General features: G+C 40.2%; 1 protein-coding gene across 1 annotated transcript; it reads right to left on the bottom strand.

Moving 5' to 3' along the window:
- Positions 1-774: 774 nt before the first annotated feature.
- Positions 775-22,945, bottom strand: kif14 (kinesin family member 14). Its single transcript, XM_078258767.1, has 29 exons — positions 21,616-22,945; positions 20,685-20,939; positions 20,415-20,502; positions 20,147-20,245; positions 19,861-19,913; positions 19,721-19,751; positions 19,342-19,449; positions 19,058-19,174; positions 18,545-18,663; positions 17,515-17,687; positions 16,293-16,440; positions 15,729-15,792; positions 15,364-15,548; positions 14,918-15,020; positions 14,585-14,742; positions 14,317-14,464; positions 13,966-14,112; positions 13,122-13,254; positions 12,477-12,570; positions 12,187-12,328; positions 11,688-11,791; positions 8,950-9,050; positions 8,425-8,655; positions 7,717-7,904; positions 7,127-7,279; positions 6,013-6,135; positions 5,749-5,823; positions 2,832-2,985; positions 775-2,118 (listed from the first exon to the last, which is right to left on the bottom strand). Exons 1-29 carry the CDS (start codon positions 22,665-22,667, stop codon positions 1,754-1,756), a joined length of 4,911 nt encoding a protein of 1,636 aa, XP_078114893.1. The 5' UTR covers positions 22,668-22,945; the 3' UTR covers positions 775-1,753.
- Positions 22,946-23,375: the final 430 nt, after the last annotated feature.

Here is a 23,375-nt window from a genome sequence, read left to right as displayed (position 1 = left end):
ATAAAATGGACCAACAGATCCCGTTGCTCTGGACGGAGCTTACCCCCTTGGGTAATACACACATGAATAGGGGTGTGCAAAAAAAAAAACATCGATTCACATTCGAATCGAGATTCAAGCTCTACCGATTCAAAATCGATTCATATTTTTTAATTTAAAAAAATTGTATGTCTACTGCAATCACATGGGAAAAGTACATTTACAGACTGTTAATCGTTTGTTTTTTTAAAATCGAGAATAGTTTTTGAATCGAAAGTTGATTTTTGAATCGAATATTGAGCCTGAAAATCGATATTGAATCAAATCGTGACATTTTCTGAATCGTGCACCCCTACACATGAATGTGAATTCATTTATCAAGTTAATGGTTGCAGCCTAGTGTACAAACTTGGAGTTCATGACATAAAAAAAAAGGTTTGGGATCCTTTAGTCTGATGCATTAGTTTCCAAAATAGGATACAGTCTCTCACCATTACCTCACAATTTTACTTACTATAAATGAACACAGGGAGATGAATGTAAATGACATTTTTTAGGTTTCATAGTCCGCCTACAACAGAGACAGACAAATAATATCTTACCGGGTGTGAATTTTAAGGACAAAATGTAATATGAAGACCAATGTGTATGTGTACATCTGTGGACTGTTGTCATGCTGTCAGTATCTATTCACTACAAGGTAACCCAATTAAGGCATGTGTATATGAATGTTTTTGATAAACATTTAACATTTCCCACTTATAATTGCCAATAAACAGAAACATCTGCAATATGAAAGATTTAGGTCTTTGTCAAATTCAGCCAAGTGAATTTATTGCGGAAGTACAAGTTGCTGTAGATACAATCTTTTACCAAGTGATACAAAAGACTAAATAGGACGTACAATACTGCTTTGTTAAAGTACATGTATTAAGAAGAAACACAGAGTACACAAGTCTCTCCTGAGTGCAAATAGCTGCAGCACGTGTTTTACAACATATAAGAGCAAATGGAAGAACAAAATATGCCTTCATTCAAGAGAGAAATCATATACAGCACAGTGGGGAGAAAGTCTGTCATTATTTTTATTTATTTTTTACAAAACACTGTACCTGAGCTGCTGCATATTGAAATCGTGCATGTTTGAATTATTAAAACGATGCAAAAAAAGAACAATTTGGCGGCCTCTGGAAAAAAAAAAAAAAAATACAGTACAACAGGAAAGGCCTGGTAGCATAAGTGAGCATTCTGCTTACAGCCAATTTCTGTTCCTAATTGTGTTTATCCATCATGAATGACTGTTAAACTCTACACATTCTGTAATCGTAGTCTTTGCCCCAATACTTTAAAGCTCTAAGTAGCCAATTATCACGAGACTAAAGAAAGAACGTACAGCACATCTTGACAGCAGTGCTTTTTACACCATATAAGAAGTGACGCGATGACTGGAATTATTGCTGTAGTTTTGAAGCATCCACACATGGACACCTCATTTCTCCCACATTTATTATTTTCTTTGTAATTGAAAAAATAGGTAGTGTAAAAAATCCAAATATTGCTCACATTTAGAAAGCAGAGTTGGTTGTATGTGAATATGACTTATTTTTTAACAAATTGGATAAGTCTCTGCAGTGATGGTTGCCTGTGATGCGAGGCACGTGACACCGGAGCGTTTGGTGTTACCAGTAGAAGTTTTATCTGTATCAGCATTTAAAATGTTACAGTAAATCGTACATAATGTGAGCACATCATATAGAAAAAGACATAGCATAAATCATACCCAGTGTAAGCTGCCTTTGGACGTCACACCAGGAGGGAGAGAGTACACAATCTTACTCACGACTCGATTTCTAACAGCACTGTGAGTCTCTTTACTCAAGATTTCCTCTTCTGTGCTCTTATCTGAAGCGGCAGAACTTCTGCTCTCTCCTGCCCCCTGTTGGTTCCAGGAGGAGGATAGGGACTGCAGGGCAGAGTGGAGCTCGTCTCGTGCAGCCATGACACTCTGAAGAAAGGGAAGCTGTAGGGACGGCGTCAGTGCTCCCTCCTTGGACAGACCAGTGATCTGCTCACCGACAGCCTTGGCAGACGAGGAGATCAGCTCTCTGCTGTTGCTGAGGTTAGAGTCTCTGTCTTTTCCTGGAAGGAGGACGACAGTCAGATAGGCATAGTGACACCTACAACAAAAATCTGTTTTAGCTACAGAGTGAGACACCTCACTGCTGTAACATCTTTGTTGGCAGTCGCACATGCGCAGTAGCTAGGTAAGGATCACATCATCTAGCTAGCCATTCAGAACGAGCTAGCATGCTAGCGATGGCATGCTACGGTTAGCCACCTCGTTTCGCTTAGTGACGTAAAAAGCTTTGCCGATTTTGAACAGCTCACCCGGAGACTGAAGGCAGGACACATTCAGAAACCGTATCTCACTCAAAACAGCATGGATGTTTGGTTTTTTTCAAGTTTGTATGCATGTGGAAGCACCAGAGACACAAAATAACACCCCAAATCCCAGAAAAAGGTTTTTTTCATAATATGGGCACAATAATCAGAATTGTTTGCCATAATATAAAACTGAATACTGCTTGTATTGGGTGAGACACAGGCAAAGCTGTTATAAAAACACCCAATGAACCCACAGCTGCAATAGCATGTCAGTTCATTATACGTACATACTGATGCACTGACAAAACAGTCTAAAAATATTCTGCTGTTTATCTTTGTGAATTTTAAATAGTAAAAGGGAAAAAAAGCAATTGGCTTTGACATACTGTTTCTTTTAGTACTTTTGGCTGTACAATGTTACACTGGATAAGAGTTAAAGCTTAACATCCAGGCTGTGTGTATGTCACCTCGCAGGGCGGTAGACAGACAGGAATGCAGCTGTCTGATGGCCTGGTTCAGCTGGAACAGCTTGGTCACTGTAGTCCTCAGTCTCTGCAAATGGGAAGCTGAGGCCTCTTCCTCCGCCGCCTCCTCCCCCTCATCTGGGTCAGTCTCCCTCTCCTGTTTGAAAACATGAACACACCCGAATAATGAATACAAGACGGCGCAAATAAACCATACTAAATGTAACACAACCAACAATTACATAGAGAAAACACACACTAAATACAAGTACAAGAGCATACCATTGAACATTATATAGTTATTATGTTTATTAAAACTTACCCAATTGACTGACACACACACACACACACACACACACACACACACACACACACACACACACACACACACACACACACACACACACACACACACACACACACACACACACACACACACACACACACACACAAAATGGCCTCCTTCCCAGTTCAGCAGAAAATGTTTACTCCAGGTTTAGGTAGTTTTTGTCCCTACCTTTTACTTAAATAAAATAACCAATATACCAACATTTACATCACTAATCGCCCTTTTCTGAAGAGCTTCAAACTATGAAGTAATTTACAGATGCATTTACATCCACGATCATGCAGTCCAATGCCTTGCTCAAAAAACACTATGAAAGTACTTGCCTCAGGCAATAACTCAGGTTTATTTGACTACAATAACATTGTGGGTGGCAAAATGCACCTGCACCTATGTGTCAATGAATGGTTTTAACAAAAGAAAACTGCTAGTTTGTGTGGCTAAGATAACGGCAAACAAGCCCGTTAGCTGTGACTGATGCCACTTCATTCAACACATTCATTACCTGAACGATTGTCAAGGGGCAACTGCAGAGAGATAAGCCTACAGAGCACTGAGCTTTACAGGAGCAATAAAGGCTGAGTGGCATTTTTAACAGGGCTGCTGTGTGTGGGGGTATTAATCTGTAACATTTAAGCCTGTGTCAGGATGGAAGATTGTTTTTTTAACCTGTACATATCCAAGGAAGCTTTTCTGGGCATGTAATCTATCTTTCAGCCACAGTTTACCCAAACAAATACCAGTAGTTTTTGTGATGATGCTGCAGATAGCTGATAGCCATTAATCAATTTTTTTAAGTTGGACCATTTGTAATGCTGAAGTTCATAATTTTTTATCTAGGTTTAAATTACAAATAAAAATCCCTTTATTTTGAAAAACAAAATCTAAATAAAATACAAGTTAAAGGTCCAATATATAATATATTTACTGTAATAAATCCCAAAATGACCCCAATATGTCATCAGATAAGGTTAGTACAGCCATGAAAGCGGCACTCAAACGTACGGGATCAACGGAGCTAAATTCTACATGACATAAAAAAACGGCATGTTTCTAACAGTTGCGTGACCAGAGACGTAACAAACCCCGGGGAAATATTGGAGATGTATTTGAAAGACGGAGACAGCTTAGAGCCCAAAAGGACGCCGAATTGGCTAATTTACTCCTGAACAGGTAAGCATTAGCTTCGGGCTAATTTATTACAGCTACTAGGGCCAGGCATTTTATGTCATTTAAACATTTGTGTACTCACATTGAATTATATAGCTAGAGTACCCGAGTTGGTTACGAGTAAAGTGATCCCGACTGGTCCTGGCTAACGACACCATGCTAACCCTGCTAACTGCTAACATTATCGGAGGGCCAGGCAAGCAATCCACAGCTGTTTACAACGTGTACAATGGTGAGTTATTTTAAGCCAAGAGAGGGAGGCTGTGAAACGGGTGGAGAGGACCGTGAGTTTGCAGTGTGTTTAGCAATTGTTGCCGCAATTCTAAGCCAATGAAGTGTGTTCAGACGGGTGGAATAGGACAGCAAGGTAGTGGTATTTTTAGTAGTTCCTATCCTGGCGTGTGGAGAGGACGACAAGGTTGTCGGGTTTTTAGCGGTTTCTACTGTAATTCTAAGCCGAAAAAGTGTGCCTATCAGTTGGATACAGAGCTTTTATGACTGTTAATATAGCCAGCATCTAACGTTAGCTACTCCGCTGTCTAACATTGTTGGATGCTGCGGTCTCAGCCTGGCAACCAACGTGAACTTCGAGTCTGGGCAGGAGGGGGCGGGTGAGACAACTCTCGCCAGTATTTTGAATTTGTACTGCAGTAACTATTTTAAACACTAGCTGTCAGTATTACATATTGGACCTTTAATTATTCAATTTGACTAGTGGAAGAATAATTTCTCTCACACGCATTCTCCATCGTGCAGAGATGGGGACTCGAGTCTGAGACTCGGACTCAAGTCGCACAAACAGCTGACTTCAGACTTGACTCGGACTCGACCCAAAAGACTTCAGACTCGTCGCACCTAAATAGGTCAGTCACTTGCAATGTGAAAGAAACGTTAAATTTAGCATATATCGTCACAGGTAACAAGCTAACCATCGCAAAGTGTTGTGCTAATGCTGGGAACAAGCAAATTGTATCTTTATAGTTTCCATATGATGTGACAGACTTAGGTTAATATTTCACCAGGTCCGAGGGCTAGAGGGATGTGTTAAGTAGACCCCATAAAGTAAATAACTGATTTTGATACTGTACTGTCTGGATGGTAGCTACAGGACATGCTTTGAATTCATAAGATTTAACAATACAGTGTTAGGGACAGATCAGATGGCCAGAGACTTGACTTGAACTTGCCCCTCAAAGACTTGAGACTCGACTGGGACTTCCAAAAAATGACTTGTGAACATATCTGCCATTGTGTCATCTTTCTCTAAAATATGACTACCTAGTAAACCCCACATTAAAAAGAATGTCTCACTAAAACATAATAGTCCATATGTGAATTGATTTTGCAGTTCATGCCATATCCACCACCTCCTAGTGTGTAGTTGGTTGTGCTGCTGAAACTCACCCTGATATGGCAATGCATGTAGTTCTGCAGAGCACGGGCTAAGTCAAGCGTCTTGGATTTTAGGCTCTGCAGGACCTGTAAGCAGAGATGGATTATCGATGACACCTTATTTTAGGAACATTTACCTACATCTTTACGGAAAGGAAATTATCAACACAAAATCTAGTTATATAACTGTGACAACTTTTCTGATAGGATAATTAAAAACAAAAAAAAACAAAAAATGCCTGCAACTAATGACATAGCCAGGTAGTGAGTTCTTACTGGGTTCCTGGGGTAGGCCAGCTGAGCCTCTCTCAGCATTTCACTGGTGATGGTGAGACTTTCCTCTAAGAGAGAGCTAACACCCTTATCCGTCCCTCTCAGCAGACACATGACAACCGATTGCTGAAAAGATGTAATCATATAATAACATGAATCGTATTTTTTATTTTCATATTTTTGATACCACTTCCCTAGTCGGTCAACAAAAGCTACAACATACAACAAACAAGATATCCCTGATGGTTTAGAACAGAGTATGAGAAGTATAGCCCGCCTGATATTGGATGGTTGAGGCACATACTGATACTGAGAGTTAAAATAAAATAATCTAATAATAATATATTGATAATAACACAAAACAATCTCGATATACAGATCCCTTAATTATAATTTTTTAAAAGAATGGTGACCAAGAAACATTAAGCGGTACATTTTACAGTGTTACAATAAACTTGATAGTTTTCTCTGGACGACAAACCATGTTATGGGGACACCGTTTCTAAATGACCTCAAACATGGTTTGGCATTTCTGTACTACAATTACAAAGTTACTCATCGTACACACAAATTCCGATAAATCTGCAATAATCTAATATAGGCCCATATACTGTTCCGGCCAATTATTAGGTTTATCTCAAAGTCCTTTCCCTCCCACTTTTTGACATTGTTGATTCTCACTGATCATTGCTCTGGTGTTTTTACACTACATTTCCCAGAGATCCCCTGACAGGCAAACTATCTACAGCACTGGGAGTCTTTTAAAATTGGATTTTTTTTTAGGTACGTTTCTGGCATTCTTTCATTTATACGCTAACCACTGTGTTGAATAAAACAGAATACATATATGTATCATGTCCTTTACCGCCCCCACATGCACTAAATGCTGTGCACCTTCAAAAAAAACAGGCGTTTACACAACATAATGAGATACCACTGCATTTGCACATCAATTAATCAACCATGCTGTATCCTTATTCAGCTCAATAATCCCCCCCCCCCCACCCCACACAGCTAATATTCCATTCTCAAGTATTGTACAGTGGGGGCTTGATTACAGTGGACTCCAGAGCTTTGACAGAGATAGTAGCTGCTGTAGTATTAATGGTGGCGTTACCTTGCCTGTGGCCTGGGCACCCCGCTCCAGAGCATTCAGCGGCATGCCTGTCACCGCCGCCAGGTGGCCAAGTGCAAGCAATGCTGCATCCAGGCACCGACTGCTCTTCCTCCGTGCCTCCGTCACCATTGATGTGATCTCAGATTCACAACCCTGGACAACATCAAGTCAGCACAAACAAACAGACAAACACTTTGAATTAAAATTGATTTTACAGTAAATCAATGCAAGCAAGCCAACAAAATGGCCGGCATAGTCTTAGGGGTCAGTAAATGAATGAAAATGCTAGAGAATGTAAAAGAGTGAGAGAGGAAAATTGTGTGTTAAGGCACTGAGGCTGGTAAGAAATTTATATTTATTTTCCATATATTCATGTTCTGTTTGGGGCTCAAGGTTGAGAATTCCCTCCGCTTTTCCATTTCCTTGACAGAGCGCAGACAGCTCAGAGCTAAGACACTTCAATTAATGCTCTGCCTTTTGATTAGCTGCCCCGTCTAAACTACACTTTTTTCGACTAATTTGTACACTGTAAAAGCACAAATGTAATGTCGCTGAATGGCCTTTAATGCAGTGTGATATTTTTGGTTTACCTGAATGAGCAGCTGGAAGAATCCTCCCATCTTCTTGACTTGGCTCTTGAGTTCCGCAGCGATGGTGTAGAGTGGGCCGGAGGAAAGTTTAACGCTGGCAAACCACTGCATGGTAACAAGCACTGCACTCTCTATGGCTGTGGTGGCTGTGACCAGTTGAGTCTGGGCCAGCAAGTTACACACAAAGACTGCAGGAGAACAAGCCATAATAGCAGTTTGAGCACAGTAAATCAGATACAGAAATACCCGGGCCTTTTAGACTGGTCAGCAAATTAGTTTCTTTTAAAGATTTAAGTGTTTTCAAATTTAATTAAAAAGGTGCAGTAGGTAAGCCTTATAAAACTAACTTCCTGTCATATTTGCTGAAACTGTGTCTAACTGCGTGTCAATCACTGCACATGCACACGCATTCATTCTCCCTTGTGGGGGGAGGGGCTTAGGAGACCGTTTTTGGGCTTTAGTGGAAAAGGGGGGAGGGACTGAGAAGTTGTCGATGTTCAAATTTTTTGGCTAAGTCCTGGATCTTCACAATCCTACCTACAGCACCTTTAATGGAAGATGGTTACCCTACCTATAGTTATCTATCAACTTTGACTACTAACTAATTGAATATTAAAACAAAAGCATCAGCTCGTTTATTTATTTGGATCCTCATTAGCTTGCGCCTCTTCCTACTCAAAAACGATTGAATTGTAGATTGAATCTCACCGTTCTCCTGGCTGTCGTCATCCAGGCTGTCATATAGGTCAGATATGGTTTGGACTGCCAAATACATCAGGTGCAGATCAGAAACCAACCTGTCTGCCATGCTCTCTTCTGTACCAGTACAACCACGCAGACGGGCGACAGACTGGCCAATCAGCTCCTTGCAGATGCCAGACAAGGCAGAGTCTGAGCTGCTCGAATGGGTGGATGGCGGTTTGGCCACACCCATCAATCCTGGGACAGACAGTGAGGAGTTGGGGTGTGCAGACATGACCTCACTAGACCTCATTATCACAACACTGTGTCATAGTAAAAATGCACTTGTCACAAAACCAAGTGTAGCAACCAGTCTTTATGTAACAGCAGCAGAAACACTCATTCATTGCAACATTGTTTGTGCAGATAAAACAGTTATCTGCCCTACAACTTTTAAAATGTGTTTAAAACACTTCGTGACAATGGCTATTCAAAATATGATGTCAATCAGAAAGCTGAAAATATTCAAGTAATTTTTGTTCAGTTCCTTACCAGCAGACTGTGAGGAGCTGTTGTGGAGGCTCTGAATGGGATGGACCCGGATCTCGTAGAGACGCCCTGAGATTCTTCTACTTTTCAACAAGCTTCTGCTCCTGATGTCAAACAAGCCAGAAGCAAAACCCTGTGAGTATCATGCCAACATTTTATAGATTCACTTTAATAATTACGTATTAGGCATGGTGACGCTCTCATTCAGAATGACTCGGTGCTCCAGTGTACTCCGAATGAATTTAGTAGGGCTGGGAACCAAAAATCGTGTTTATAGTGATTTTCTTTTTTCAAACGATTTTAAAAATGGACTCTTTTCCCCAGAATCAATATTTTTTATATATACACATACATTATATATATACACATTATATATATATATATATATATATATATATATATATATATATATATATATATATATATACACACACACACACATATACATATATATACACACACATATATACACACACACACACATATATACACACACACACACACACACACACACACACACACATATATACACACACACACATACATACACAATTTAGTAGGGCTGGGAACCAAAAATCGTGTTTATAGTGATTTTCTTTTTTCAAACGATTTTAAAAATGGACTCTTTTCCCCAGAATCAATATTTTTTATATATACACATACATTATATATATATACATATATACATATTATATACATATATATATATATATATATATATATATATATATATATATATATATATATATATATATATATATATATATATATATATATATATATATATATACACACACACATATATATATACACACACATATATACACACACACACATATATATATATACACACACATACATATATATATACATACACACACACACATATACACACACATTTTTGGCAGTTTGCAGATTATCTGTATCGGCGTTTTATTTGCCTGATAACTGATAAAGTTAATTAATTAAAAAGTGTGCTACTTTGGCTCCACTACAGCTCTGTGTCCCTTTGCTTCGGTTTCACTCACCACCGAGTCTGACTTAATGTTCCGCCCACAAGACTAGCTGACTAATCGTTTACTGTGCATTATGTTGAAAGTTTCTAATTTATTAAATAATTGCTTAAAGCATTTAAACAAAGTGTTGTGTTGGAGTTTGTAGCATTCCAAAATCTTAATTTTGATTTTCACTGTATATGCAGATTGGTCCCAAATATCGGTTATCAGTTTATTAGATTAACTACTAATAATCGGTATCGGCCTTGAAAAACCAGTATCGGTCGATCCCTAATGGCGAATACATATCGGTTTTGATATCGGATCAAAAGTATATCGTCCCAGCCCTATAATTTAGTGTGTTCTCAAATGCTGTTTCTTCCTGTAATGTTTTTCATTTGTGTAGATTTTCTTACTGGATCTGAGTTCTAGACGTTTTTTTGCTGACACTGTAATGACGGGATTGGAGACGGACTACAATTACCGCTTTTAATGTGGACGGTGCTTAACTAACGACCTCTGGACATGGTTAATGTAATATGATTTTAAGTGTGGAATGGACAAGGTCAGACATGGGTTTGGTGTTATTTTGCAAGGATGCATGTTTTTTTTTAAGATTATTTTGGGGGCTTTTCCCTTTATTATGAAGTGACAGAGGATAGACATGAAAGGGGGAGAGAGATGGGGGACGACACGCAGCAAAAGGCAGCAGGTCGGATTTGAACCTGTGCCGCTGCAGGACTCATCCAACATGGGCCAAACACTCTTACTGGGTGAGCTAGAGGCCGCCCCGCTGCGTGTTTAACGCATGTAATGTAAATGAGTTCAGCAACATTGTCCTTATTATGAACAACCTGGAGGGAAGGTCAGTAAACAGCTATGACTGTGGCCATAAGGCTCAGGTTTAATGGAGTCAGAGAGAGAATGGCTGAAGGAATCATGCAGCCTGTGCCATGTGTCATTTGGCTGGGTCTGCTGGTAGTTCAGGCACCACCAGGAACACCATAAACATGCTTGACAAGAATAACAACAATGTGAGGGGAAAATGGTGGTGGGTTTGCATGTAGTGTGTGTGTGTGTGTGTGTGTGTGTGTGTGTGACTTTGAAATGCAGGTACCCGTAGTGCCCTTTCCCTTTTCTACACCCCTTGGCCTGGCCTTCATGGAAATGAAATTAATAAACAGAGGAAACATAATAAAGAAGGAACTATACTGTGGGCAGCAACTTCACATCAGCTTTTCATGAGAGAAAGAAGGATGTGTTGAATGTCAAAAATGTGTGCCAGGTTGTAACATTGGCACACATTGGTGGAAACTAGGAGGACTTTGCGAAAATAACCAAAATCTTCCAAACAGTTTGACAAAAATGATTTTCCGTGTTCCATTCACATACTGTTCAACTTTCTGTATACAGTACATCCATTTCCCTGACACATTGTTCACATTACAAGAGTGCAAGAGGAGGTGAGTTCAGTTGAGCCTGAGGCCTGTGGGTTTAAGATCCACACACCGTAAGGCGAAAGTATTCAATCTATCCAAGCCCTTGTAAACAACAGTACGGTGGACACTTGCAGAGACAGTCCTGTATTCTCCCTCCCAGGTGCTTTGAACACTTGCTTAATTACATATTTCAAGTAATTGGATAAGAATACCAATTCAGTCTGCAAAATCTAATGTAAATGTACAGGTAAGGTGCTGGAAGGAGGGCTTGATGGATAGGAGGAGAGAGGAGGAGCTGGATAATTACCTTCGGCGTGAGAAGGAGGTGGTAGCAGAGGAGGCCGATATATCTTGCTCCCACTCATCATCAGGGCCATAAAACACATCGTCATCTTTAGAGGTGGGATCCCCCTGCGGAGAGTAAACTATTGCTGACATGCCCAGTCTCATTTACTCAACTTAATGAGAAAAGCACAGCAAAGTGAGGTAGCATCCACTGTCAGGCATAAAACAACCCATTCTGGACTGTAAATAAGGTCAAACACCTGGGAAATTGGCAATTGCACTTGAGCTGATGTCACACTCTAGTATGCAGAATGAGGAACAGACTGGCTGGCTGGTTGGATATGCTTCACTCAACAGGCATCATACATCAGCTTATTAGAGCACTGATCAAATTAAATAAGCAAGTATGCACACCCTTCCTATGATTTTTCACGCATTTTGCTGGTATTTGTTTATTAGCTTAATCATGAGTCTACTCATTGCAGATTATTCATCATTATGAGAACTGATTTAAGGCAGACCTGATCGAGTTCCCTCATGGCAGCAATGTTGTTTTGGAACTTGTCCAGGCTCCAGAAAGTGGAGATCCCCAGCTTTTTGTTTTGAACCCGGACCTGTAGCAGACCACCCTGCTCAAGTTTCTCATCTTCGGAGCTTTCGTGTCTACAACAGAGTAGAGTCAAATGATTTGTGGCTTGAAGATGATACCTGCTTGACACCTCAACAGGTTTATTGATTCTTGATGGGGGTTGTAACCCGTCTAATAAATCAAATCATATGTAAACGGTGGCCCAATCTTGAATTTGCATACCTGCTGAAGACTGTGTGTTTCTTCAGTTTAGCACTGATCTTATTAGCTTCCTCAATCATCAGAGACAACTTCATGGCATCCCACTGTGGAGAGACTGAAATGCAGAAATTTAACTCATGAACTTCACCACAACCAACAGCCCTGAGTCAAAGAGCATCTGGCTTTGATGGTCTTTCAGCCTGATTTGGTAGCAATTGATGGAAAGGATTCACCCTATATGTTTAAATACAGTTAGATTAGGTTATCCAATACAGTACCAATAGTAATACTACTTTAACTGTAACTTTTGATTTTCAAGCACATTATTCAAAAGACACTTCACATGGGATACTAAAAAGTCAGAGAGATTTAAATTATTTCTATACATTGTATAGTGGTACTATAGAATAACCACCATCTATATGAGAGTTGTCTATCACCTCACAATAAAGGACTAAATTAGATATTTGTTATGGCCTCTCTGGCTCCTCCTCTGCTCCTATTACACTGATGTTACATCCAGTGTTTATATTGGGCACTAGCAAATTCTCTCTCCAATTTTTCTGCCGTAAAAGGACAACACATGTGGAACTCCGCTTATAGGGTGTGAATTGCCATTGTGGATCCTGACTAATATGTGCTCAGTAGTCATTTGAAAGCTCTCACCTTTTCGGGGAGTGTGATTTTCCCTTAAGGCTCTTTTCTTCTGCATCTCCTCAAGCTCTTTGGCGATCTTTCTCTTCTCCGCCTCCAGTGCGTCAACAATCTTCGCTTGACACACACCGTGTTCCTCCATCGCCTGGAATGAATCATGGTAATGTACACAATATTAAAAACCACCAGGCCAAGACGGTATGCCCAAAGCCAAGCTCCACCGCGACTCAAAACACATCCCAAATGGCCCATCAGTTAAACATTAAACCCGGTGTCAGCATATTTCCATAAACTTCTCAAGCTCATTTTAGATCATGGGAATGAGCACATGAAAAAGAGCATGATGTCATTTACACAGAAATAATCCAGATTTCCAATAGACTGACTTCTGAGGATTAAGAAAGGGAAAAATGCATAAAGCTGTCTAAAAATAAGATCTGTTTAAAAAATGTCATAGTCTTGTCTAAGAAACTGCAGCTCTACCACTCACTCTTCTGTATCATCACTGACTGTAGACCACGTTGTCTGAATGTACAGTGTTTTCCAGGTAAAAATGGAGATTAGCTATCAGTGTGAGGGCAATAAATGAGATCTGTAAAAATGTTCATATTCAAATAATAAAAAAAAAAGGTTAATAAACATTGACAGCGGGATAAAGCAGAGTAGACAACTGTGTGTGTGTGTGTGTGTGTGTGTGTGTGTGTGTGTGAGTGAGTGAGAGAGAGAGTCATCTAAAAGGAAATTGACAAAACAAAACCTGTCCAGCACACTTCCCAGGAACCTAAAATAGTGAACTTGAACTTCATTAAAGTGAAAAGGAAATTGAACATTCCCAGGCGTTGTTCTGGGTCCTGACCTGGGCCTCCATTTGCAGGCGGACTCGTTTCTTGTGGGTGTCCACCTCCTGCTCCAGCTCCTGCTTGGCCATTTTCAGCTTTGCCATCTGGCTGGCAACCCTCTGCTGGTCCAACTCCTGTTGACGCTTTCGCTCAGTCTCCTCGTCCTGAATACATTATATTTTGGCATTAGTATATAGAAGTATCGGTTGCACAAATTGACAGGGTGTAAGGATATAGAAAAGATTACACATGACAAGAACTATTTGATGGTTCTGTAATAATGCAAAACAGTACACAAGGTTTTAGGAAAACATACTTTTCTAAAACCTTGTATTCATTAAAAAACAAGAATTGGAAGTTTTGTGTACCAGCTCTCTCTCCAGGGCTCGGATCCTGTCCTCATAAAGCGCCTTCTGGTCAGATAGCTCTTTTTGGGCGACCTCTTTTGCCATCTGGATTCCCTGCATCATCTCCTCTTTTGCCTTCAAATGGGCTTCTTCAATTTCTGCCTCCAGCCTGGGACACACAAAGATGGCTTAAGAGGAGTTCTGATTTTGGTTATAAGTGTGTGCAAATAGATGTTGCCCTTAAAAAGACCTGGATGGCTGGTATAATGATATTGTATATTGCACTCACTGAGCTCTTTGAGCCGCGAGTAGCTCATTTTTGGCGAATTCAAAGTCTTTGTGGCCATCGCCTGCACCTGTCCAACATGACACCCGCTTCCCAGACTGCACCTCTGCTGGATGGTTGAAGCGAAAGTAGTGGTCTCCACCGAGAATCACCCGGTCGCCCTGGCAACCATAAACATAGAGATGAGAAGAGTTAAACTAATTAATAAAATTGATAAACAGGTCATGTTTAATTCAGCTGGTGAGTTTAATCTATAACAAATAAGCACAAAGAAAGCCATTGCACAACTCGTACTTTAACTTACTCCATAGTATAAAGCTAAACTTTACTACTTACATGGTGTAGGACAGTGGATTCAGATATGAGGTTGCCATTAACAAAGGTCTTGGCATTTTCTGTTGGAGTGATGCTGATAGTGCCCTGGATGTTGGTTATGACACTAAAACAAACCGAAGAAATAAATATATAAATATATATTTTGTTATGTTAAATGCCTGCTGTAGCTAAAAAAAAAAAAAAAAGTAGATAATAGCTAGATTAAAAAGATGGTTAGATGGATAAGAAAAGCAAAACATATTCTGTTCCTCAATAATCACGATTAATAAACTAAATGCCAAACTCACTGTACAGAATTAAAACAATATCTCATTGCAATGGGGAACCTCTGTCAAATAAGCACACATACAAGACTGCAAACAGACCACATACTATTTACCATTTATATAATATGCAATCAGTCCTGCCACTAGCATTTTCAAAGCCCTCCGGTGACTTTTTCTTACCAGTGTTGGTCAGCGATGAGGGCTCCTGTCAGCTGGATATCGTGCCGAGACTCAGACTTGAGCTTGCCCACTGTGGTTCGACCCTCTTTGATCATGTAGAGAAGCATCTCAGACAGCTGAGGATCCTCGTTCAGATTCACCAGGTTAGGAAGACGATTGTCAACTTTGAATGTCACACCTGCTTTCTGAAAACAAAGATAAAGTATATTCTTTCACACATTGTTGTAAGTGTGTGCACACAGAAAATGGATTACAGCTTGTTTCAGGGTTGGTTACACGTGGTGACAGGATTATTCTCCTGTCTCTTGGACAGAGTGGATAAGAGCCTTGACACAGTCAAAATGGTTATGCTCAAAAACAATTACCTGCAACTCTTTGGTCTCTTCACGTTTGCGGATTTCAGCTTGCTCCAGTTTCTCTCTCCATGCCCTGCCAGAAAATAAGATCAAATAAATTCCCTCAGATCAAATTGTGCCATGATCCTCTCAGATGTATCCCCCGCTCAATCACTTATAAACCTTCTCATGGACTAAAGTTTATAAAAAGGAAAACATCAACCTTGCAAAATCGTATTCAATTTCCTTTTTCTCTTTAAAAAAAAAGAAGAAAAAATTTGATATGACGCTTTTTCAACAAAACAGATTAATAAGAATCAATTTATATGTTATGTATCATTCCGTTTTCATTTTTTAAATGGTTGATAAATAAAATATATTAAAGAGTATGTGCCAAAAAAAAAAAACATATGTAAATATCTGCACATATAATACATAACAAAAACATATGAAGAATCACTTTGCTACTAGGGTTCTCGAAACCTGGGAAATCTGCTACAGCTTTTACTTTGCCCACATCAAAAAAAGAGACTCCTAATATCTGGGTCTGTTGTGTCAGATAAATAAAGTTCTAATTATTGTAGTAATGCTGACCGGTTAGCCTCAACCATTTCTCTCTCTTGCTGACAGAGTTTGTTCCTCAGGCCGGAGATCTCCTGCTGGAACAGCCGGACCCTCTCAGGTTCGATGCCCTGGGAGCTCGTCTGGGCTGCTCGCAGCTTCTCCACCTCTGCCTTCAACTCTGAAAACACACGTTTATCCAAAATGCTTTGTAAAATTAAAATATATAAAGCAGTTTAGAGCAAATATACACTTAAATGATCACCAGTCAGTTCAAATTTCCAGGGAGTTACAAGTCCTGAAAGTGTTTTAAGCCGTAACTTTAGGCTACAGAAATAATCAGATTTTGTCAGTGAACAGTCAAACAATGACACTTATTGAAGACAATTTACTGAGCAACATTGACCTGATTTGTAATGGTTGAGTCATATTAACTTTACGTTTCACACACACTGACAGGCGATGCAAGAGAAATCCACAGCAAGAGCTCCCCTTAGTGCTAATAACATCAAACAGCAGCACAATCATCTTATGAAAAATAATACTTGCATGACAGCTAGCCCCCCCATGTGTGGCTGACAGTGCATAAACATGGCCTGGAGGCAAGGCTAGGGCCAGGCCTTAATTGAACTGGTTAGTGCATAAGCTGGTGATGGATTGATGGGCAGACAGGAGGGTATGTGTGAAAGGAGAGCGAAGGACACAAATAGACAGACAGACATTCATTCATATATAAAGAAAAAGAAACATACAGACAGAGAGATAAAAAACAAAGAGAAGATGAAGAAGAAGCAAATGGACAGAAAAAAAACGATATGCTCTGCTGCTTTAAAACATAATTTTGTACTGTTAGGTTGTGTTAGCATTGTAGATGTTCAGGTTCATAAAGAAAAACATGATGTACTGCTGTATAGCACAGTCCTTCTTCACAGTCTCCACAGTTCACACGCAAGACGTTTTTGTTTCAGGTCAATGGTGGCCAAGGACTCACCTTGGCCACATCTACCTCTCAGCTGGCAACAGTAAGTGCATGGTAAGTGTATGCGCCAATATCAGTGAAAAACCCAGCTACAGACAACTGGAGAGATTCAGGCATGTACAGACAGGTTTGCAGAAACACAATGATAAAACAATGTATAACTACTATTTAGATAAACAGGCTGCTGTATATAAACGGGTTTAAAATGCCTATAAAAATAAATTGAGGCCAAAGTCCCACAGAGATTTTAGAATGTGGCTATTTTGAGGGTCTGACCTCTGATGAGCTTGGCACTGGTGTCCTCATTGACTTTTGCCACGTTAATGATGGTGCGGGCCTGCTGGGCATAGCGCAGAGTGCTTAGGCTTTCTTCCACATTGCTGCCGGCTGGGCTCAGTGTGGCGATCATGGCCGTCTTGGAATTACCACCGAGGCTCTCTTTCAACAGCCTGCGGGAGAGAACAATGGGATTTGGTCAGGACCACCCTTCTTAATTGGAAATGAGATCTACTTAACTACTGTAGTTGGAGAAAATGTGAAAAAAAAAAAAAGTTTGGTATGATTGCCTTTTCCGTTATACAATTTCTATATGCACCCCATTTATATATCAATTAGTTTCAGTTAATATATTCCATTATCTGTTTTTTGAAAGTCTGTATATGCATGGATTGTCTTTGTTTATTCATAGAAGTCTATCTCTGATGTACATATACTGTATAACACAGCACGTATATACTGCATGGAAGTGGGGACCAGTTCTGTTTATTTTCACTCACACAAAATCTTTTGAATATTATAATATATTGAATGAAAGTCTGAATATATTGAATGAACCTTAAATATATATTGAATGAACTTTGAATATATTGAATGAAAGTCGGAATATATTGAATGAAAGTCGGAATATAGTGAATGAAAGTCGGAATATAGTGAATGAAAGGTGTGTTGACGTTAGCCTGATGAAAGGGAGAGGTTCCTTTCATTCGGTCTTACATGATGAAAAAGTGAATAAACTTCTTCATTGGGAGAACGGTACTGGATATGGTTACCGTAACCAGTGTTTTGGCCCGTACGCATTCGCCAGTGTTTTAATAATCTCTTCATTGCTCACTCAAAATTACTATGAGATATATATATATATATATATATATATATATATATATATATATATATATATATATATATATATATATATATATATATATATATATAAATAAATAAATAAATAAATAAATAAATATTAATAATAAAGAGAGCTTACAAAAAAAAACAATGTGTTCTACATGTGTACAAGCAGATGTCTCACCATGTCAGGACAGACTCTCTGTACGGTATGAAGACCTTCTTTCTGGTCAGTGCCTGTTCTGACAGGGCAGAGATGACCTTTCCCAGGGTAAGCAGGGATTTGTTGATGCTCGCACCCTCCTATAATGACACAGTCAAATTGGCATTTCTTGTTTTAAAGTACATGCTGTTTTACGACAATGTAAAAAGCATCCCCTGCAAGGTAAACCAAATAATGAGCAAATGGGTCTGAATACAACCAAACTTTTCAAAATCCCATTGATCAGTTGAGGAAGATGAACTGACTCATATGGTATTTTATTATACAATATGAGCAAAGACAAAAAGTTTCAAATTATAATGATATGAAATGGAGAAAAGCTCATTCTCACGATTGAGGAGCAATAAAGTGTGTGTGTGTGTGTGTGTGTGTATCTTAAAGTGGCATTAGAATACTGGGGAATATTAGGACAAGTTAGTTTGTTGAGTTGAGCTTGGTTGTTAACGGTGTGTGTGTGTGTGTGTGTGTGTGTACCCTGAGTCGGTCTCCACTTGTCTGGGCAGAGTTTGAGCGTTCGCTGCCTGCCAGGTCCACCAGGTTGATCTTGCTGGTGGTACTATGGTCATGTTCCTCGCCCTCCACAAACTCAGTCTGTACACAAGCACAGACAGACAAACTGATTAGACGTGTAACAGAGCTTAAAAACACGGTATGTCCCAAATTAATTACACAGTACAATTTTATAAATAGTTAAGAATGCATAAGGCAACCTTCATTTTGTGTCATGTGTGACATCCAGTAAAGTTGAGAAGCCATACCTGAGTCTGGGTCATAACCAGGGTAAAGACGGAGTGAGATCTGGAGCTCTTGTCATTCATTCCTGTAGCTGCTGTGGCTCTTTGCTTGTTGCCCAGCTTTAGCCAACCCTAAAGACGGACACCGGGAATTATGAATGAATCTCTCATCTCTTCTCTATTGTTTTCTATGCTAGACTTTTGATTTATCGTTGATGCTCAGCACTTCCCCCCACATTGTTCCTGCACTTCCAAGGTATTAATACTCAGTCAAACATTGATGTCTGTATTTAATCGTGGCCTAGTCTACGGGACAGTGAACCTTAAAGCACTTAATGCAGTTCTTAAGAGCATCAGCTAAAGGCCAAGAATCTAAAAGAAGAAAATATCCATTTCAACCTACCTGAATGTCATTGTAAGAGCTCACAATATTCCTGTGGAAAAATAACAAAGTGAGCAATTCTGCAAATCCCAACATTCAAGAATGTTCTTTTGGCCTTTATTGGAGAGAAATATAGCAAACAAAATGAAATGGTTTCTTACGCAGTGAGTTCAGCAACATAGGGACCATGAACAGGATGTTCCCTCACCCTCAGCTGGAAGCATAAATCAGCAGAACTTTAGCTTGACTGTATATTTTTTTTTTAGGTTATTCATTCTTACCAATGACCATACAAAGTTGTATGCATAATGCAGTCAGCATTATGGGCAACAGTGCATCTAAAAACACTTCCATGCTATCTTGATAGAGAATTAAAAAGGAAACTACAAGAACGTTCCATTCGCCAACAGGCAAAGTAGCTGGTTTATCTGAAAATGTACCACGTACGGGCATCCGCCTTTGGTTTGGCTCATCTCTGGTCACCAGCAAGTCATGGATCTTCTCATTGTACACTTCAAAATAGCTCATCTCTACATGACAGTTGACCTGAAACACAACAACCCATTGATCAGTTAAGTAACCAGAAAAAAAAGATCCACATTATACTTCACGTACACAGCACATTCAAGTCTTTTATTATTTGTCTTAGTGTATAATATAAGTTAAAAATGATTCAACCAGGGATACAGTAAATCATTCAAAGATATATTTTTACCTCTTCATTTTCCATGGATACCAATCGAGAAAAAAGCTCCTGACAAAATCGCGGGATTACCCCTTCCTCCTCTCCAAAGCCCATCATCCTAAACAACAACAATTTCAAAGTCTAATTGACGGTTGACTGATTACGATTTAAAATACACATCCCAATTTAAACACTTTACACAGTGTGTTTTTTTTAAGAGCAAAGAAATGAAGAGAGCACAGGGGACAAGTTTCAGTGACGTAAGGTTGACTGTGATAAACTAAAACCCAAAATACTCACGTGTACGACTTCCCAGAGCCTGTTTGGCCGTAAGCAAACAGGCAGGTGTTGAATCCTTCGAAGGCCCTCAGCAGCAGAGGTTGTGCCAGCGTCTCATACACCGTCTGCTGGCTGGCGAAGGTTGGGTCACCCTCATCCACCGAGCAGAAGGAGAAGTCATAGTTGAAGGAGTGGCGCTGTTTGGAGTCTGGATGCTGGACAACAGTCTCCTGACCATTCATGAAGATGACCTGCAATGCCTTCTCTGCCTTCTCCCTATAACACAGAGTAGAACAGGAGTTATTCCAGAAATTGATTTTTTTTTTTCTACCACAAAAGACTATTTTTCCTGATTGTAAATCTGAGCACCTCCACAACCTTAACATGTGTATTGTTTGTAGTTTGGAGGTCCTTTTCCAGCTCTGTGGTGTAAGGCTGAAACTAATGATTCTTTTATTAGTGAAAATGGCACATCACAATTTTCTCAAGCCCAAAGTGAGCATATCAGATTGCCCGTTTTGTCCGGCCAACACTCCCAAACCTAAAGATATTAAGTTTACTACCACACCAAAGACAAGCAGCAAATCCTCACAATTGAGAAGCTGGAACTGGCAAATTGTTTCAGCTCAACTCGGGTGAGCAGACTTGTTTTCCATTTCATGTCAAGAATGCTTAAAACATGTTGTGAAAATACATTGCTATACTCCTGTAATGTGTTTCATTTGTCAAAGCCCTTAGTTTTTGAGAAATCATCAAAAAGGCATTGTCTTTGTATGTCCAGAATACACTTTATTCCACTCTTTGCGTCCAAATGAAAGAATGGTTCAATCACACAGGGCCTGATTAAATCATTATGAGTAACCTTTGGAGACCCAGACTCTTAAATGCTGACGGACATAATCTACTCCTGCACACTTTACCTGTCAATTTAGACAAATACTGCATTACACACCTGTCATTGAAAGGGCGTACACGGACTGCAACAGTCACTGCACTGTTTTCCATCTTTAATGAATCGTGCTGCTTCAGAGCCTCGCTGGGATGGGACAGGAGCTGCTCGGTAGAGGCTGGGGCTGGGGCTTGAGCAGGAGCAGGGATGGATGTCCTGGCCTGGCTCACGTCTACCTTTTGAACTGAGGTGGATGTCTTTCTCACCTGCAACGCGGCGTTTGGCTTGTGCACACCTGTGTACGCCTTGTTGACCCGAGGAGCTGCGGCAGGTTTCGTGTCTTCCGCTTGCTGGGCTCGGGATTTGGGCCTCTCTAGACTTGCAGATTTGACTGCCACTGGTTTAGGAGCGTCTTTCCCTGCCAGTCTCTCGAACACGTCTCTCTTGGCGGCGATTTTCTCAAACGGGGTCTTTTTGGTAGGGGTTTGGGCCTGGTCCTCTAGCTGCCTACTTGTGGAAGAAGAACAGGGCGTTTTGCTGTGCGCCAGCCTTCCATGTGTTTCCACAGGAGCAGCAGTTTCTTTTCCTTTGCTCTTACAGGCAGTGTCTCTTAAACTCATAGATCGGAATAAACCGGCTGCTCTACCATTTGGTTCACTGAGAATTTTCGGCGTTGGCTGCATTCCAGTGCCGCTAACTTCACGCTGCCCATGTGCGCTTTTATCCACTGACGGAGTCCTGGTCCTGCGCTGCAGGGTCAGTCTCTTGTCCGGAGCTGGTGTGGTATTCTGGCTGCTTTCAACCATCGTTTTCTCCGCCTTTTCAGATCCCGTCTTCCTCCTTGACCTCCTCTGCAGAGTGAGTCGGCTACGGTAAGGAGTCTGCTGTCCGCTGCCGCTTTTTGACAGCGCAGATATGACATAAGTCCTGTTTCGGCTTTTATCAGATGTCCTGCTGATTTCACACGTAGAGTCTCCGGATGTTGTGCCTACCGTTGTGTCCGTCGCTTTTCTCTCTGCCAGGCGCTCTCTGCCCGGTGTCCTGGGTGATGATGTTGACATTAGATGGTCATAATAAGTGGTATGCTTCCTCGCTTGTACACTAAATAACGACATGGCAGTCGACTGCTTAAAACAAAGAAAACTTGAGAAATGAGCTCACCGGTTAACGTTAGCTAACATTAGCTAACGGCAACTTCACTCCGGTTGCTCTAGCCACCCACAATAGACGGCATGAAAAATATGTAATACGGACGCATGTACAGCTCAGTATGTTGGTTAAACGTGAATATAAATCCATTAGAATAAAAACCAAGTAGTGTTCAGGCAACAGAGCTCCCTCTGTTTGTTATTGTCCGCTCATCTCTTCCGCCTTCGCCCGCTTCAATTTCAAATCGTCTCCGCCAGTGACCGCTGATTGGCTGAATTCTCGGAAATCGTTACGTCACATCATGGTCACGACATGTAGGTACCCGAGACTGGCGCTGGGTGGCAGCATAATCAAGATTATAATAGCCAGTTGAGAGGTTGTATCCCAGTGGAATAATTGTGCTACTCATGTTTTCCTTTCTAAAAGTAGCACTCTGCCGTTATAAAAGTGACGCACTCTCCATAGTTTAAACAAAAACATCTCAAACTCTATATGCATAGAAAGAGATAGTTGAAAAAGCTCCAGAAAAGGATATTTTGTCAAGAATTAACTTTTATACTAAATGTGTCTTGGGTTGGAATTTATAATTCAGACTGCTGACAAAAAACAAATACATTTACAGTAGTATTATTTTTACTGGACCTCAGTTTTCAATAAAGACAGCAGTGGCAGTA

This window comes from Sander vitreus, chromosome 9 (genome assembly GCF_031162955.1).
Source record: "Sander vitreus isolate 19-12246 chromosome 9, sanVit1, whole genome shotgun sequence".
Classification (NCBI taxonomy): domain Eukaryota; kingdom Metazoa; phylum Chordata; class Actinopteri; order Perciformes; family Percidae; genus Sander; species Sander vitreus.
The sequence above is the reverse complement of the archived record's forward strand: the minus strand, read 5'-3'. Positions and strand labels throughout refer to the sequence as shown.